An 18,126-nucleotide genomic window follows, 5' to 3' on the forward strand; every position below is an offset into this window, starting at 1 on the left:
CTGCCTGGGGGCTGCTGAGACAGAATCCTGAGGAGCCCGGCTACAGGGCACTCTGTCCCCACCACTACTCTGCTCCACGGACGGACCACAGCAAGTAAGGGGAAGCTGGGGTGGGGCAGGAGAGCAGAGAGAAATCCTTCTGAGGCCCCCAGGCTTCTTGGAGTGTCTGCACCTGCCCTCCAAGAGCCAGGAACAGGTAAGAGATAAAGGCAGAGCTTTCTGAAGATAACCCCCTAATGACCAAATCCCTGACGTACTGTAGAAACATGGCAGCCCAGCTCCGAAGCATAAAGGGACCTGCAGGATCTCATCAGTGCTCAGAGCACAAGTCCCCAGGGCCAGAAAGTCCTGACATCTCCCTCGAAACCTTTGAAGTCACTGTGAACCAAATCTATTCACTAAAGTGGTAACTCAGCCCCTGTCCAGCTTAACTAGGTAAGACTCACCACGACCCTGACACAGGTCCCTGGCAGAAGAGGGTCCTGCCATTCTCTGGCGGTACATTTTGTTTATTTCAATCTTATAGATTTATTTTCTACACACGATATCTAGCATCCAATAAAAATTATGAGAAAATGTAAGAATGCGTGACTGACAGTCCAGAGAGGGAAATTCAACAGAAGGAGACCTAAGACACGGCCCAGGTGTTTTAAGGATCAGATTTAAAATAACTATGATAAATAGAGTACAGAAAATAAGTGAACATCTGGGAGATTTCAGCAGAGACGTGGAAATAATAAAAAAAATTTAGAAATTTTAAAATAAGATATGGAAATGAAGAATTCATTAGATGGACTTAAAAGTAGCCTGGACACGGCAAATAAAAGGATCAGTCAATATAAGTATCTATTGAAATATAAAAAAGAAAAAGGGAATGAAAAAAATCAGAGCATGGCAGTGAAGTCCCGGGGAACAATGTCAAACGGCCTAATGAGTGTGAAATTGGAGTACCGAAAGAAGAAAGGATAAGGAGGAAGGAAGAAGAAGTATTCCAAGAGATGATGGCTGTGGACTCACCAAAATTAATGAAAGAAATCAATCTACAGATGCAAGAATCTGGACACACATCAAGCCTCATGAGTGCAGTGAAAACCATACATAGGCATAGCACAGATTGCCAAAAACTTGGGGGAAAAAATCTTAAAAACATCCAATGAATGACACACTAGATAATAAAAAATTGTTACATTAAAAATAATTGTGGAGTCCCCTGGTGGCTTGGTGGGTTAAAGCTTCCATATTGTCACTTCTATAGCTCTGGTTACTGCTGTGGCATAGGTTTGATTCCCAATCCAGGAACTTCTGCATGCCATGGGTACAGCAAAATAAACAAAAAAATAAAAATAAAAACAAAAATTGCAGCGGTCTCATCAGAAACAATGGAAGATAATAAAATATGTTCAAAGTACCCAAAGATTCTTTATGGAATCTTTAAAAAAAAAAATCCAAGCTTCGTAAATATAAAGAACAGGCAGGGGGTAAAGGGGGTAGGGGAAATGGGTGATGACAGTTAAAAGTTACAAACTTTCAATTATAAAATAAATAATTCATGGGAATGTAATGTACAGCAATGATAATTAACAGTAATGCTGTATTGCATAATTAAAAGTTGCTAAGCTTCTAAGAGCAGAGATCTGCAAACTTTTCATCAAGAGAAAAAAAATTCACCATATACCATTATGTATGGTGACAGATGTTAACTAGATTTATAGTGGTGATTATTTTGCAATATAAATAAATATCAAATTGTCATATTATAAACCTGAAACTCATATAAAGCTCTGTGTCAACTATATTTCAATTTAAAAAGCCCACTCTAATAAAAAAAGACAAATTAAATATATTACATACACATGGAAACGAGCATTAAGCAAGCTGACAGAATTAAGACCCAACTGAAAAGTTCTGAGATAAAAAACACGTCAAGCTTGCCCATAAAAAGGCTCTCAGAACAATTAATAATTAAAACATAATGGCACCTATTGCTTTATACACTGAACAAAGTCACACAAAAAGGGCAGGAGTGCAGTGCACTGTGTTCTTGGAAGAAGCTGAATAATTTTCAATGTTCTCCAGTGACCACACATAACAATAAATGTTAAGCAAACACAGGCAGAAAGGTTATGTGGCAAAAATCAACAGAAAGCAAAAGCATAACTCAAAAGTATTTCCGGAACATTTACATGGATAAAAGGCAAACTCCAATGTGAGGACAGACAGAGCAGTGAAAATTAAAATAAAAACTGTTGGAAGTAAACCGAGGAAGCAAGGTAACGGCAGTGGGAGATTTCGAGTAATTTATCTTGGATAAAATCACCGAAAATACAGGTGGAGGGAATATAGCTAATGTGATGACAGCCTCTATGCATATATACAAGCCTTATACCACAGAGGCAATGCCTTCGCAAAAGTTCATCCTATTCTTGTTTACAAAGAAAATCCTAGCAAATAGCAGGTCATATCTATTTTCCAATGTGCAATGAAAATAGAACGTTGAAATGTAAACCAGAAGTTTTAAAATCCCAGCGACGTAGAAATTATAAAAGACTTTCCTAAAAAATTTATAGAGTAGCAGAGGGAATTAAAAACACGATAAAATATTACAAAGAAGACAATGAAACAATTAAAGCCATCTATCAACATTCTGGAGGTATTATTAAAATCTTCACAGTGGCAAATGTATTGTCCTAGTTGCCTCAATTATTAAATAATGAGGAATTAAAGTACGTAATCTACTGAAGTTGTTAGAAATGACAACATAAAAAATTTAAAAATTTTTAAAAATTAAAAAAAAGAAAGAAATGCAAAAAAAAAAAATGACAACAAATAAGCAACACAGAAACACCAACAGGAAAATAAAACAAAAATACCTTACAATTAAAACTAAAGGAAATGAAGAACTGATTGCCATGGCAGTGAAAGATGCCCTCATTATTCATAGGTCCCATTTCGGCAGAATCACCAACTCCCAAATCCGGAGGGATTAAGCTAATGCATTAAAAAAGAGCAGGCAGGTGTAAGACAATAAGGATTGGTGGAGACTGTGACATCTGCCCTGCCTAGAGAGGACAGCTCCTCAACTCTACCAGATTACTACAGGGAAGGAACGCAGGTCTAGACCTGCCAAACGCTCTGAGATTTTAAGAGGGATAAATGAGGTTTTTTAACATGAGATTTTTCTGCTTTATAAAATGCTTTGTGAGCCAAATAAAACATGGCTAAGGGTGGAAGTTGGCTGGTAGGCTGCAAGTATGCAACTTCCGATTGAGACTACTTATTTCAGTTTGAATCGGTTTCAAACACTTACATTTTCCCTCAAATCTTCATTTCTCGTAGATGTTCAAATGCATTTTCACAAAGCTGTTATCAAGTATTCTTTTTAAAAATCTCCTATATTTTTTCATTTCTAGTTTAGTGATAATTCTCTTTCATTCTTCACTAGATGTGCTTTATTTATCAATCTACTGCATTTTTTTCAAAGAATCATCTCTTAGATCTGTTCATTAAATTGAAAGATGTTTGTTTTTTTTACTTTTAGACTTCCAAGTGGGTGGGATTCTTATTCAAACTTTTTTTTGGTGAGTTTCGGGTTTATTGCATTGTGCTCAAAGAATGTGCCTCCTATATTATTTGTCCTTTGGAATTTAACTCGGTTGTCGTTGTGGCCTAATACATAGTCATGTTTGTTAACAGTCCAGGCTTGCTTCAAAAGAGGAGTGTTCTCTTTTCAAGGGACAAAATTTATATTACACAGACACACGCACAAACACTCACATACACATTCCATGTCATTCAAATTCTGGTGCTTATTTTTACCCACTTCAAGTTGAAAAGAACGTGTAAAATCTGCCATAATAGTCATTTTTGACCCATTCACAGTATTTCTAAAAATTTTTCCTGAGGGAGTTCCCATCGTAGCTCAGCAATAACAAACCTGACTAGCATCCATGAGGATGTAGGATCAATCCCTGGCCTTGTTCAGTGGGTTAAGGATCGGGCATTGCTGTAGTGTCGATTGCAACTCAGCTCGGGTCCTGTGTTGCTGTGGCTGTGGGGTAGGCTGGCAGCGGCAGCTCTGATTTGACCCCTAGCCTGGAAACTTCCACATGCCACAGGTGTGGCCCTAAAAAGACCAAAAAAAAAAAAAAAGTAACCCTTTTTTTCCTGACATGATAATTTTTGTAATGAATGTGACATTCTAATAGAAAAAAGAAGAAGCCTAAAATCCTTAAATCATCATCTGTGTTGCTCACAAAATATTTCCAGCTCATTCCCTTCTGGTCATGGAGTCAGATTTAACTTCCCATCAGCCCTTGATATTAGGTGCAGTCACATGACTTGCTTTAGCCAATGCAAGGTGAGGAGAAGTGACAAAAACTTCAAGAATCATTATGTGATTCAGTCTCTTTCCCTTGACACAGTTATCAAGGAAGGATAGACGGAAGCCTCCCTGTGCCAGGATGCCGAAGAGAAAACACCTTATCAACCCACAATGGACATACAGCATGAGTGATATGTTTTACATGTGCTAGTCAACTACTGACATTTGGGGGAAAATGTTTATTACCGCAGAATAGCTTAGCCTGTCCTTACTGAAATAGACAAAAAAAAAAAAAAAAAAAAAAAGACAATCTGCAAAAGAAAAAAAAAATAGATAACCGATCAACATATGAAAAATACATCGTCTCACTTATGAGTGAAAGCAAAGTCCCCATTTTTCACCAACCCCATGTCAATGACTTGTCAAATAATACTCAACACTGGTCAGGGTATCTGAAATGGGCATTCTCCTAGCCTCCTTTTTGTAAACCCTGCCTAAGAGAAAGAGCATATATGTATGAAGAATTTCAGCAGGTTCTCATCTTTTATACAATATTCTCTCTCCTAGGAATCCAGCACGGTTTCTCTTTTCATGTGAGACAGTATATAGTACCAGGAGGAAAGAGTGTGTCCAAGTGGGATTCTGAGAGTGGTTTGTTTATCTGTGATCTCCGATGAAGTGCCAACCTTCTTGCTAATGAAAACTGGGATACAGGTATCTATGACATGACTGGCATCAGAAGTAATTAAGTGTCATCCGTGGTTTCTTGGGATGAAACAATTATTGAAAGCAAGGCTTTCAAAGACCCATGGAACTACTGTGTCTGACCTTGACAGTAGCAATGATGACTACAAGGGCTGTGGGGTGGGGACGGCAGCTTCTAACAAGCACAGACCTTGAAACTCTCGGCTCAGGTTACAGACAGAGAGCTAGAGGGCTTCTAGGGGAGCCCTCAAATAATCACTTATTTCTGACAACTGCAGGGAAGACCTCAAATATAGCTGAGTGGCTGAGAGAATTATAAGTTGAAATCACAGACACGTCAAGTCTCTTATGTGAACTTTAGGGCCCTGGTTGGAAAGAAGTAGGACCTGAGATGTCACATGGGGGCCTCTGCGTGGATTCAGAAAACTGAATGACCGAGTCCCTCTGGTGTCCTCTCTGATACCTCCCTCAGGTCGGACAAGATCAGCATGGAGAACTCGGGGACTATGATATGACCAGAAATAAACACAGCTAAGGCAGCTGCCCTGAGCGGGGATGTCTATTTTTCCAAGATCTACTCTCACCAAGTTTCACTACCTCTAAACCCCCTGGAATCAGATCTGCCCATCCCAGGGGAAGTTTCAAGTCTGACATGGGAGAAGAACATGGAGTTGTGAGATGCTGCTAGTTTATAGCATTGTAAACCAGGGGGACAGGTGTAGCAACGGATTCCAAGATGTTAAAACAAGGGAGAGAGGACACAACGCCGGCTGAATATGCTGTTATTGAAATGGGTGCACGGACTGGACATTCTGTTTTTATTATGTTGGACTGAGTAGCAAGAAGTGGCTTGAATAGTTTGGTCTTTAGCAGAAAGGGGTTCAACGTGGCCAACTGTCAATACAATTGAGATGGCAGAACTTTGCTGACATAATGAGAGGGAGGAACTGCTTAGAGAGATAGGAACGCTGGAGTGGATCTGTCATGAGCAGCCACCATCTCTACACGTCCCAAGAGGCCCTAAAGGACACCCCTCAATAAAGCAACAGGAAAGCCAGACACCATCTTCATTTCACAAACTCTGCTTTGGAGTCAGGCTTGACTCATCATAAAAGGATAACCTGGGTTTCAAATGACGTGATTGACAGGGGATAAATCTCCAAAATATACAAACACCTTCTGCACCTCAACATCAAAAAAACGAACAACCCATCAAAAAAAGGGCAGAAGATCCAAACAGACATCATTCCAAAGAAAACATAGAGGTGACCAAAAAACACATGAAAAGATGCTCAATGTCACTAATTATTAGAGTAATGCAAAGCAAAACTACTATGAGGTACCCCCTTATCCCAGCCAAATGGCCATCATCAAAAAGTCTATAATAAATGCTGGAGACGGTGTGGAGAAAAGGGAACCCTCTTATATTGTTGGTGGGAATGTCAACTGGTGCAGTCACTGTGGAAAACAGTATGGAGGTTCCCCAAAAAACTAAAAATAGAACTACCATATGATCCAGCAATCCCTCTCCTCGGCATCTATCCAGAGAAAACCATGACTCAAAAAGATACACGTACCCCAATGTTCACTGCAGCACTATATACAACAACCAAGATATGGAAGCAACCTAAATGTCCACAGACAAAGGAGTGAATAGGGAGTTCCCATCGTGCCTCAGCAGAAATGAATCTGACTAGTATCCATGAGGATGAGGGTTTGGTCCCTGGCCTCACTCAGTGGGTTGGGCATCCAGCATTGCTGTGAGCTGTGGTGTAAGTTGAAGATGTGGCTTGGATCCCATGCGGCTGTGGCTGTGATCTAGGCTGGCAGCTATAGCTCTGATTCCACCCATATCCGGAGAACTTCCATACGCCAGAGGTGCGGCCCTAAAAAGCAAAAAACAAACAAACAAAAAAACACCGAAAGGACAAAGGAGTGAATAAAGAAGACATGGTATACACACACACACACACACACACACACACACACACACACAGAGGAATATTACTCAGCCATAAAAAGTAACGAAAAAATAACATTTGCAGCAACATGGATAGACCTAGAAGTTATCACACTAAGTGAAGTTAGACAGGGAAAGACAAACATCATATGATATCACTTATATGTGGAATCTTAAAAAAGGATACAAATGAACTGATTTGCAGATCGGAAACAGACTCGCAGAGTGAAAAATGGCAGGGAGGGAGGGGTAGACTGGGAGTTTGGGATGGAAATGTTCTAAAATTGGGTTGTGATGATGGTTGTACAACCATAAATATAATAAAATTCATTGCATTAAAAAAAAAGGAAATGATTCTGGAAAAAATAAAAGGGTAACCTGGGGAGAGGCTAGAGTTTATCATCCAGCCAACGCCGATGGCAGGAAAACTATTTGGAACAGTAACTGGTAACCAAAACACTCTATATAGATTTGAAATACCTACCTGACGTCATGAGGCTAGTGTGTTTGTGTGTGTGGGGGGGGGGGGGGGTGCGCGCGTGTGCATGTGTTTGTGTCCTGATAAGTCACTGCTTCAACGGCCCGTTGTCAGCTAAATGACCTATATTGACTAAAACATAAAATGAATAACAACATATGGGCAAGATATGTGGGTAAGGTCTTAGATTCACAGGGCTCTTCCTACTAACATGACCTGGGCGAGTAATTTGAAACCTCTGTGCTCTATTTTTCGAATCTATAAAGTAAGGATCATATTAGCACCGATGGCTGTTACAAGGACTAAATAAATCATTAAATAAGGGCTGGGACAGTGGCCCGTGGTGAAGGCTCTGATGTGTGAGCTAGGATCATCACGACTCAATGCTCTTACTGGGGGCTTGGCGAGCCTTACGTATCGTGAGTTAGCTGTCATTGTCATTCCCCAGCTAAGACTCACCCCAGTAAGGTCAAAATACAGTCAGCAATAATTCCCTAACAGAACGAAAAAGGAAACAGCTTGATGCCAATCATGCCGATTCCCAAACGCACACAAACGCAGAAAGCTTTTCCTGTGCCTGATCTTCACCAGGACTTTGGCTTGGTGAATTATTTCCAGCTTTTAAAGTTCCAAATCTTCGCCTTGAGCTCCTGGCCAGAGGGGAGGGAAGGGCTGCCCTCCCCCAGAGAGGTTATCCTCAAGAGGCGGGGTTGCCTCCTGTTTCTGATCCTGCGCCCGAGACCAGCCCCCTTCTCAAACCCGACTGCATAGTGAGCCTTGTTAACAGGCAGGCTCCGCATCAGCAGGTCCGGGCTGGGCTGGGAGTCAAGCGGGTGAACAAGCTCCCAGGTGATGCTGACTCTGCAAGACCCTGGACCACAGCCAGAGGTGTGAGGAAGCCGAGGCTCCAGCTCGTACAAGCACTGGGAGGGGTTCCTGCTTTCAGGCAGGACCCACGGACCACAGACGGTCCTTCCTTCATCATTTCCCCCGAGGAAAACATCCTCCCTTATTGGCTTTTGAAGGCATTTACTCCTCCTAGACTTCTTGCTCACACAAATTCCCAGGCTGGAAGGTTTTTCTTTAGCCAAAGGTTTTTCTTTGAACCAAAAGTCCCCCAGGGATGCTGACAGACACATTGCTGTCCATAACCCGGCCAGACTGTTAAAGGAGGCAGGCTCCTGCGTCCCATCCTGGGGACTCTGACTCTCTAGGTCTGTTGGTTTAGACGGCGTCTCATGTGTTTCTGATGTGCACTAAAGTTCAGGAACCTCTGCTTAATGCTAAAAAGCCCTAAACTGCTTCTACGTCACACCAGACGTCACAGAGTCTGTGGGTGGGGCTCTTTCCTCCCTACAGAAAGAAGTGTGTATATAGACAATGGAATACTATTCAGCCATAAAAAAGAAGCTGTCATTTGTAACAACATGGATGGACTTAGAGATTGTCATCCTAACTGACATGTCAGCTAAAAAAAGAATATCATATGATATCACTTACCAGTGGAATCTAATAACAGGATACAAATAAACTTATTTATGAAACAGAAATAGACTCACAGACATAGAAAGCAAACTTGTGGTTATCAAAGAGGAAAGGATAGGGATAAATTAGTAGTTGGGGATTACAAGATACAAACTAGTATATATAAAATAGACAGACGACAAGGACCTACTGTAGAGCACAGGGAACTATACTCGATATCCTGCTATAACCTATAATGGAAAAGAATCCTAAAAAGAATACACACGCACATGCATACGCACATGTGCACACGTGTGTGTGTGTGTATAACTGAATCACTGCTGTATACCTGAAACTAATGCAACACTGTAAATCAATTATACTTCAATAATAATAGATAAATGAAAAATCAATAAGTAAATTAAAGGAGTGTGTCTTTGATCGCACAACACAGACCTATGCTAGTTGCAGAGTATCCAAATCGAGGCACTGCCCTGTCTCCATGTGCAGTGGCAGCAGGCTGTCCTCTGAATGAAGCATATACTCTTCTGTCTTTAAGAAGATGGCAAATGAAAACAGGAAAGTTATCAACATGTGACTAAGCAGCGAAGGATGCACGTCCATTACGAATGACTAGGGAGAGAGGGATGGTGTCAACACACAGGCCAACAGTGGGGACGCCCGCGAAGGTTTCCTATGACTCTGGCTATAATTTCGTTCTCTGCAGCTCAGTGGTTTGCCACAAAGCAAACCAAAAGTGAATCCTGCCAACCCCAACAATAAGCAAATTCACATACAATGGACGCCAGATACATCCTTTTTAAACAGAACCAAGCTGAATCCGAGTGACCAGCCCGACAGCAGTGAACCTAAAAAGTAAAAATGAAATAAACCAAAAAAACAAAAAACAAAAAACCAAAAAACCCTACAAACCTCCTGTTGAGAGATAAGAATCCATTTCAAAAAAGCCAAATTTGTTGGAATTTCGTGAGATTCTGCATCTTTGGGGAGCAGAAGGAAAATCCAGGATGCGGGGGGCAAAGTCTGCATTTGCTTTGCTCCTTACCTGCAGCGGAGGCGAGGGCAGCCTGGAACAGGAGAGGACTGCGTTAGGGCAGTGGGAGCGGGGCCCATGCGGGGGCCTTGGGCTGCTGAAAACATCTCCTGGTCTGATGGTTTCAGGAAACTACTCGCAAAGTTCTCTGGACTCACTCCAGACAGCCACAGCAGTGTGGTTGATGAAACCATTAAAATGTAGCAAGCAGTCAAAAATACCTCTTTGGTCTTGAAGACACCAAGCCCTTACTCCCCCTTGAGTGAGTGAATGATGCAGGAAGCTCTGAGAGGCCCTAGGAGCTGCTGTTGGAATCCAGAGCTGAAGGGTGCTGATGGGGAGCCAAGCCCACAGTCACTTTCTTGACCTGATATACATTTTTTTTTTTTTAAACCACATTGCAGCATGTGGAGTTCCCAGACCAGGGATCAAACCCAAGCCGCAACTGCAGTCTGCACCACGGCTGCAGCAACCCTGGATCCCTAATACCCACTGTTCCATACAGAAACTTCCTAAAAGTCTTACGCTTCGGAGATACTGGGGCTGGGGTGGGGGAGGGAGGCGCAGCGGCCGACTATTTTATTTCTTCCAAAGATGGTACATAGCAGGTACTGTGATGCATTGAGAGTTCATTTCCCAATGCAAGGTGTGCCTCAGGGCGGGCCTAAATGCCCCTGGGAGCCAGGGTGAGAAGGCTGAAAGATTCCAGAATCTGGGCTGAAGGAGAGATCCTGGCAAAACCCTCCAGGAAAGGTGAATCCTTGTCTCCAACTAGTGTCAGAATGAAAGATTCTTCTGCAGAGGCTGAAGAATCTTTGCAGGGACCAGCCAAAGAGGAAGCCACGGACGTTGGGCAGAAGTTTGGATTTTCTGTTTATTTAACTCGGAGTAGTTCAGCCTATGCTGCTCATATACACACCCGGTCAATTCCAGCATTGAAGGCACCACAGCCAGGCGAGCCATTCCAGAGCCTACTGCCTGTCTTCCTTTACACACACACACACACACACACACACACACACACACACACACTCTGGAACCATCTGGCTCCTGCAGGCTCTGTGTCCAGGAAACCCCGCCGAGCTCCCTAATCCAGGGAGGTTACTGTTACATGCAGAGGCGGCAGGGCACTCACTCCCAAGGAGCCACCTAATGAAAGCCTCATGGACAGACTCGGCTTGCACAGACCCGGGGCTAATCCCATCTGGGCCTCGTGCCGAAGGTATGACCTCACCGTCGGGCAAACCGGCGGGGACCCCAGAAAGAAAAGATCGGTGTGTGGGCCAGACCTGCTTCCAATTACAGCTGGCTGGGGTGACACCTCTCCCACCTCCCCTGGGTACCAGGACCAGGGTCTGCAGGTCAGGAGGCCTGGGCATCATCAGCAGAGAATCCTAAGTTCCGGCCCAAACACTTTTTAGGTGTGTGGGTGGCATTATCCCCTGGAAAAATCTCGGCCATTCTACAAGTTTCACACCAAAGAGAGGCGTCATGAGGTAGGGCCAAGTCTCTGTGGAGAATCCCAGTTACAGAAGCTGGAGAGAAAGGCTATAATTAGAACCTGACTCTCTTGTCGTGGATGGTAAACAGAACAGATCGAAAGGCCCCATTAAGAGAAGGACATTGAAAAACAGCCAACCCCTCCACATCCAGAACCCGGGACCCCGGAAATTCCACTTATGAGCATCGTTTACAAAACACATAAAGACTCACATTTGTCTCTGCCTGAGCGTGTTTCCCTTAGCTCTTTCCACACTTAAGCATTTAGTTTGTTGCAAAAGGTGATTCTTTTTGCCTACACGGCTGCATTATGTTCCTATGTTCTGTATCGAGTCTTCCATAGACAAGAAAACCAAAGTTGGAGGAAGCCATGCTTCAAAAGTAAGTAACTGTGTGTTACCAGATCGGGTCCCCCTGAAAAAGCTGATCACTTGGGCTTCTGTTAAAGGAGCTAATTAGAAATTCTCTACACGCTCTGCTTGGAAGGCCCCCCTCTCGGCACTGGGAGCTAAGCATGAGGTTGCAAATGAGCTGGTGAAACCTGAGGTCTCTGGATGCTTGAGTCCTGATGGGCTCCTTGAACTACAGATCCCCCGGGGAATCCAAACCCTCGTGGAATCAGGGGAGGTTTGCAATAATGTAAAGATTTCCCGGGAGCCAGGGTCTGATGAACAAATAAGGATGAACTCTGATGAGGATGCTTAAATCTCTTAGAAGCAACTCTCCCACGACAGCCCCGGCTCTTTTGGAACGTGGCTAATTCCATTTGCTTTCGGTCCATTCGACTGTGTTTTATTGTAAGACGCGAATCCAAAACACAAGAGCCTTCTTCATTCCATACACAGAGGCACAGCTAAGATTTTTATAACTTTAAGGAAGGGACTCTTTTTTTTTTTTTTTCTGGAAACGTTATCTCTGAAATAATGACGGGAATCCACGGATGCGATTGTGCTCCACAACCGGTGCTGTGCTCCAGCTTTTCAGAAATGCCTCTAAACACAAAGCAAGGTCGAATCGGGTCTGCAAAGACTCGGTGAGTCACAATCCATCTGAGCTGTAAGGACAGGGCTGGCACGGCACGTACAACTGAACATCCCTGATAAAACATCTCTTTCCTGGGCCAGAAAACAGATGCCCACGGCTACACTTGGTGGTTGGCGCTGGGGTCCATCCACCACACATTCACCCTTATTATCATCCTTCCAGTAAGTCTGGCAAGATAACAGGATGCAGCCGTGTTCGAGAAATTAGTCTGAGGGCCAAGCAGACATCTCCCTACCCTGGTCTTCACCGGTCTCGCCAAAAGACATCCTGCTCACCTTCTGTTTCCTTTTACTTGCTCCATACTTCATGTCCTACCCATGAGTCTCCAAAGCCCACCACGCTGGACCCCTAATCCCTGGAATCAAGCTGCTTCTCAGAAGGGGAGAGCGTATGTTTGCGGTTTTTTTTTTTTTTTTTTTTCTTTTAAAGAAGGCTCCTTCCTGGACCTTCAGCCAAGTCAGGATCTAAATGTCAAGACCATCATGACCAGTTTGGGATCAGCAGGAAAGAATCTTTTTTTTTTTTTTTTTTTTTTGTCTTTTTTTGCTATTTCTTTGGGCCGCTCCCGCGGCATATGGAGGTTCCCAGGCTAGGGGTCGAATCGGAGCTGTAGCCGCCAGCCTACACCACAGCCACAGCAACGTGGGATCCGAGCCGTGTCTGCAACCTACACGACAGCTCACGGCAACGCCGGATCCTTAACCCACTGAGCAAGGGCAGGGACCGAACCCGCAACCTCATGGTTCCTAGTCGGATTCGTTAACCACCGCGCCACGACGGGAACTCCAACAGGAAAGAATCTTAAGGATGCTCTGACGCAGTCACTTTTTCAGAACTCTCTAAATACAGTGAAACCCTTTTCCCAATGAGGCTGAATGGAGAAGCCCAGCGTGTCAAATAGAGAGAAAAAGAGGCTGCCAGAGCCAAACAATGGGGTGCGATTTTGCCATAGAAAGCAACCAAGTAGGGAATCCAGGCTACACGATGCATGAACCCTTTCAAACATTGTGCTGAGTGAGGGAAGCCAGTGACAGAGGATGGCATATGATACGATTTCCTGTGTATGAAACACCTAGAAGAGGTGAGTCCATCAAGAGAGAAAGTTGTTTCAAGGATGCCTAGGACTTGGTGGGGGATAGAGGGATCGGGGAGTGATGACGAAGAGGCTCAGGCTTGCTTTCCAGCAGGAGAAAACGCTGGAAAATTGATTAAACCAGAGGCTGCACAGATTGCGAGTGCACTCAAAGCCCCGGAACAGTAGAGGTTGCATGGGTGAATTTTATGGTGTACGAACTCTATCTCGATAACGCTGGTTTGAAAACCAAACCAAACTCCTCTCACTGCTCCACCAGTCAGGCCACCCTCCTCACCCTGCTCACCCTGGTGGCTCCGGAGCCACCTCTGCCAGCCCCCAGAGGTCTAGGGAAGGTTGCCTGAAAAATCCTGATCTAGTTCAGGTTTCCACTCGTCAAGACGCGAACCCCAAGTCTTTCGACTCCGAGTGCAAGGCCCCTGAAACCCAAGAGCGCGCTGATGAGTCCAGGCTCGTTCTGCATCTCCTGCCCACCCCCCAGCCCCCCCGGGAGATGCTGCCCGCCCAGGTCTCACCGTCCATGTCCAGACGCTGCATGATGATGGCCAGCTCCACCTCACTCGGCATGTACCCCAAAGATCGCATGGCCATTCCCAGCTCCTGCTTGGAGATGAAGCCATTGCCGTCTCGGTCCAGAACCCGAAAGGCCTCTCGGATTTCTGCAAGGGGAAAGCAGAAAGGCACCAGGTCAAGATGTGGTCTACTGCCTTGAGATGACTGGTGATGGCTGAAAACTCGCCAGGGCTTTACAAACAGGGACATGTCCCAACCCTTGAATCCAATAAAAGGGTGGCCAAAAGAGGAACGAAAGAAAGGCAGAACAAAAGAGAGAGAAAAGGGAATGTGAGAAAAGGAAAGGCAGAGGAAGAGGGAGACAAGCCAGAAAAACCACTTTGGAAGGAGGAGATAAACTGGCCCTCAGCATCTGGAAACACTGTAGCAGGTTCACAATGAGAAGTGGTCCTTGGGACTCCCCTTGTGGCTCAGCGGTAATGAACCTGACCAGTATCCAGGAGGACGAGGGTTCCATCCCTGGCCCCACTCAGTGGGTTAAGAACCTGGCATTGCCGTGAGCTGCAGTGTAGAGCACAGATGAGGCTTGGATCTGGTGGTGCTGTGGCTGTGGTGTAGGCTGGCAGCCGTGGCTCCGATTTGACCCTTCGCCTGGGAACTTCCATATGCCGCAGGTGCAGCCCTAAAAAAAAAAAAAGAAGAAGAAGACGTAGTCCCTACTGATCGTGTTAACCAAGGACACTTTCCCAAGAAGGATGGGGATGAGGCTGCAGCAGTGAGAAGACAGCTACCTCTGAGCTCAGGCCATTAGGAGGAAAGGAGAATGAGATTTCCCTTTGCACACCTTTTAGCTCCCTGCTGCTGCAGGGGCTGTGCAGAGAGCTTTTTTCATCTCCTAGGAGGACAGGAGTTAAGTATCCTGCTGTTTTTATTTCATTCCTCTAATTTACAGCTCTTTTATGGCTATAAACAACCTCGGATCAATAAGAGTGTCATAAAAGCCCCAACGGCATCTTTAATCACCTTCTCTGGGGCTGGCAGAGAATCTGCCTCTGCCATCAATAAGGTCATTTCACCCAGCAGGGCAACTCCCATTCTCTTACCCTCACCAACGCTGCCTTGCCTTCGGCCCAGAGTCCCTCCCGCCAGAGACCCCACCGCCTGCTCGCCTGCTCGCCTTGGGTTGGCTGAGCATTTCCTAACACATCACATCCCTGCGAGGCACGCCATGGGAATTCGATTCGAGATCACAGTCTGGAGATGCTCGGCGCATCCATCGTATCTGAGCACCGGATGTGGACAGGTTTGATTTTTCATCAATAGACCCGGTGCGAGCTCAGCTAGGGCCGCTGCCAGCATGCATCACGCCATTCAACAAGTACTGACTGCCTATACCCAGGGCTCATCTACAGTGTCCTTTGCTATCTGGGGGGGGATTAGTTCCAGGACCCCCACAGATACTGAACTCCATGGATGCTCAAATCTTTTAATATAAAATGACTAAAATGGCACAGAAGAGCTGGCTCGCGTATCCATGGGTTCCACATCCACAGATACAAAGGGCCAACGGCATTTACCACGTCTCTAAATATCTGACTACATTGCCAGCAAACACACTGAACCCTTCCCCGAGCAGGCTTTCCCTTCCTATGTGTATTAATTTCCTCTGGCTGCTGCAGCCAATCACATAAACTTAGTGGCTTAAAATAACAGGAATTTATTCTCTCGCGGTCTGGAGGCCAGAAATCTGAAATCAGTATCATGGGATGAAAATCAAGTATGGGCAGACCTGGCTCCCCCAGAGGCTCCAGGGAAGATTCTTTTCCTGCTCCTTCCTCCTTGCTTGGCTGGAGCCGCATCGCTCAAATCTCTGCTCTGTGCTCACGGCACCTTCCCTTTCCCTGTTGGTGATCTCCCTCTGCCTACAGGCTGCTTTGCAGTTGCATGTAGGGACCACCGCAGAATCCAGGCTAACCTCCGCATCTCAAGAGCCTTAATTTAACGACATCTGCAAAGACCCTTTCCCAAGGTAACATTCACAGGCTCCAGGGATGAGGATATGATAGCTCTGGGGGTTGTTTTGCACACCTCCCATCCAGGGCTTCCACCTGAAACACTCTGTCATCCTCTTTACCTGCCTAAGTTCACATGGGTCCTTCAAGGCCAAGTCGGGGGCTGTGTATTTCACAGCCACGCCTTTGCTCACCAAAGCCAAGGTCTCTCTCTTTACTGCCGATGGTTCAGCAGGTCATTTCCTCCTTTCACGTGACACCTAGCATGTGCCATCTAGAAAGACGATGGCTGGGCCAGACATCGTGGCTTCTCCTCTGCGCCGCAAGCTCCTGGCACATTTCATTCATGGCTGCATGTTCCCACCTACGCTCTGAAGGAGGTGCTAGGCAGACAGCCGTTCAGTGGATGCTGGGTCTGAATAAATAAGCATCAGATATTAGCAGCAAATGCATGATCGATACTAATCCAGCATGCTGAATGCTTTCCATGAATCAACGTGCGCTCCGGCAGAGGGAAGACCAGTCTGGGAGTCAGGACCTTAGGCTCCCTGCCAGGCATATTAGCTAATTAGGTCTGCAGCCAAACCCTCAGGCCTCCATTTGTTCATGTGTAAAATGAGCTGGGTTGGCCAAGAGAGTCCTTAAAGTCCTTTGAGCTCCTTTCTGAGGATCCGCGGACATCGTTAAAGCGTTTAAGAAAAAAACAAAACAAAACAAAACTGGGAAGCCTGCGTTCTCTTTCATACCCTATTAATCTGCTGTTCAAACACCCCCTCTTTTTTCCATAGAAGCTACAGAAAACATTTTAGTCTGGTCCAAATTCTGAATTAAGAGGTCTGTCCGCACTTTGAGGCTTTTCTCATCAATGAAACATGCTCGAGATCACTGAAAGCAGCCATGTGTTTTCCTACCAAGCCAGGGGGCCCGAAAAGAGCTTTGATAAACTGCTCGGCTTGAGGTCATGGCATACAGCTCTCAAGGACACCAGGGCAAAGACCACGACCTCGTTTGGCCCAAGTAGCCCAGTTGTCAAGGGCAGGAGGATACAGAAAGAGTTTCCTGAGATGGGAATCAGCCCACAAGGAAGGGCAGACCTCTGCCTCGGCCTCAATGTTCCCATCTGAAAAACGGGTTGGGTTGGATCTCCTTCTAGCCTCTGCTTTAGGGTTTTATATCAGGGCTGACACAGACCATGTAACAGTAGGAGGTGTCAGATGATGACGGGGGCCTTGCCTGGGGTCCCAGAAGAGGTCGGGGTCCCGGGTGGGCCAGCCTGATGGGGGGGCTGCAGGCTGAGCCCTGCCCCTTCTCTGGACCACTTTTTGCTCCAGGCAACATGTCCTCTTCTCATCCCTCTGACTCAATCTTGACTTCTCTGCACTGACAGCATCACTTGAAAAAGATGGTCCCCTTCTGCCAACAGAGCCTGGCCTCATTCCTGTGGTCCCCTTGCGTGGCCCTAGATCTCACCAGCCAAAGAGCCTGTATCCTCACACTGGCCATCCCAGAAGGGCATCGTTGGGGTGTTTGAGAACTTGAGCGGGTATGCCTCCTGAACCCCACCTGGCTACCCAGAGCTGCCTCACCCCTGGGCTACTAGATTTGGCAAATCAGACCTCACATGGCGCGGGGGGGGGGTGGGCATCCCCGGAACTGCCATGCTTAAAGGGACATGCTCCCTGGAGGCCTCAAACTCCCATGGTTTACCTGTCTGCAGTATGTATCCAGGCTGGCTCTGCACCAGCCCAGGACAGGATGGGACAGGTGCATCTCAGCTCAGAGTTCTGTTTTCTGGGGTCCCGGGTTAAGTGAGACAAAGCCATCCTTCTCTGCTTGCACTGAATAACTGCGTGTGTGTGTGTATGTGTGTGTGTGTCTGCAGAGGCAGACAAAGCTCACTAACTTCACTGACTTTCTTTTTTTAAATGATTTTTATTTTCTCCATTACAGTTGGTTTACAGTGTTCTGTCAATTTCTACTGT

At 45.5% G+C, this 18,126-nt stretch overlaps 1 protein-coding gene across 6 annotated transcripts in view; it reads right to left on the bottom strand.

Annotated features, from left to right (window-relative positions):
- The window catches only part of CALN1 (calneuron 1), a 472,970-nt gene that overhangs the window by 200,616 nt on the left and 254,228 nt on the right, over positions 1–18,126 (bottom strand). For all 6 annotated transcript variants that reach the window (XM_021086351.1, XM_021086352.1, XM_021086350.1 and 3 more), the window contains one exon: positions 14,135–14,278. In XM_021086351.1, the coding sequence (XP_020942010.1) occupies positions 14,135–14,278 (144 nt within the window). The remainder of the gene's footprint in view (positions 1–14,134; positions 14,279–18,126) is intronic.

The sequence above is a fragment of the Sus scrofa genome, chromosome 3, assembly GCF_000003025.6.
Source record: "Sus scrofa isolate TJ Tabasco breed Duroc chromosome 3, Sscrofa11.1, whole genome shotgun sequence".
In the NCBI taxonomy this organism is placed as follows: Eukaryota; Metazoa; Chordata; class Mammalia; order Artiodactyla; family Suidae; genus Sus; species Sus scrofa.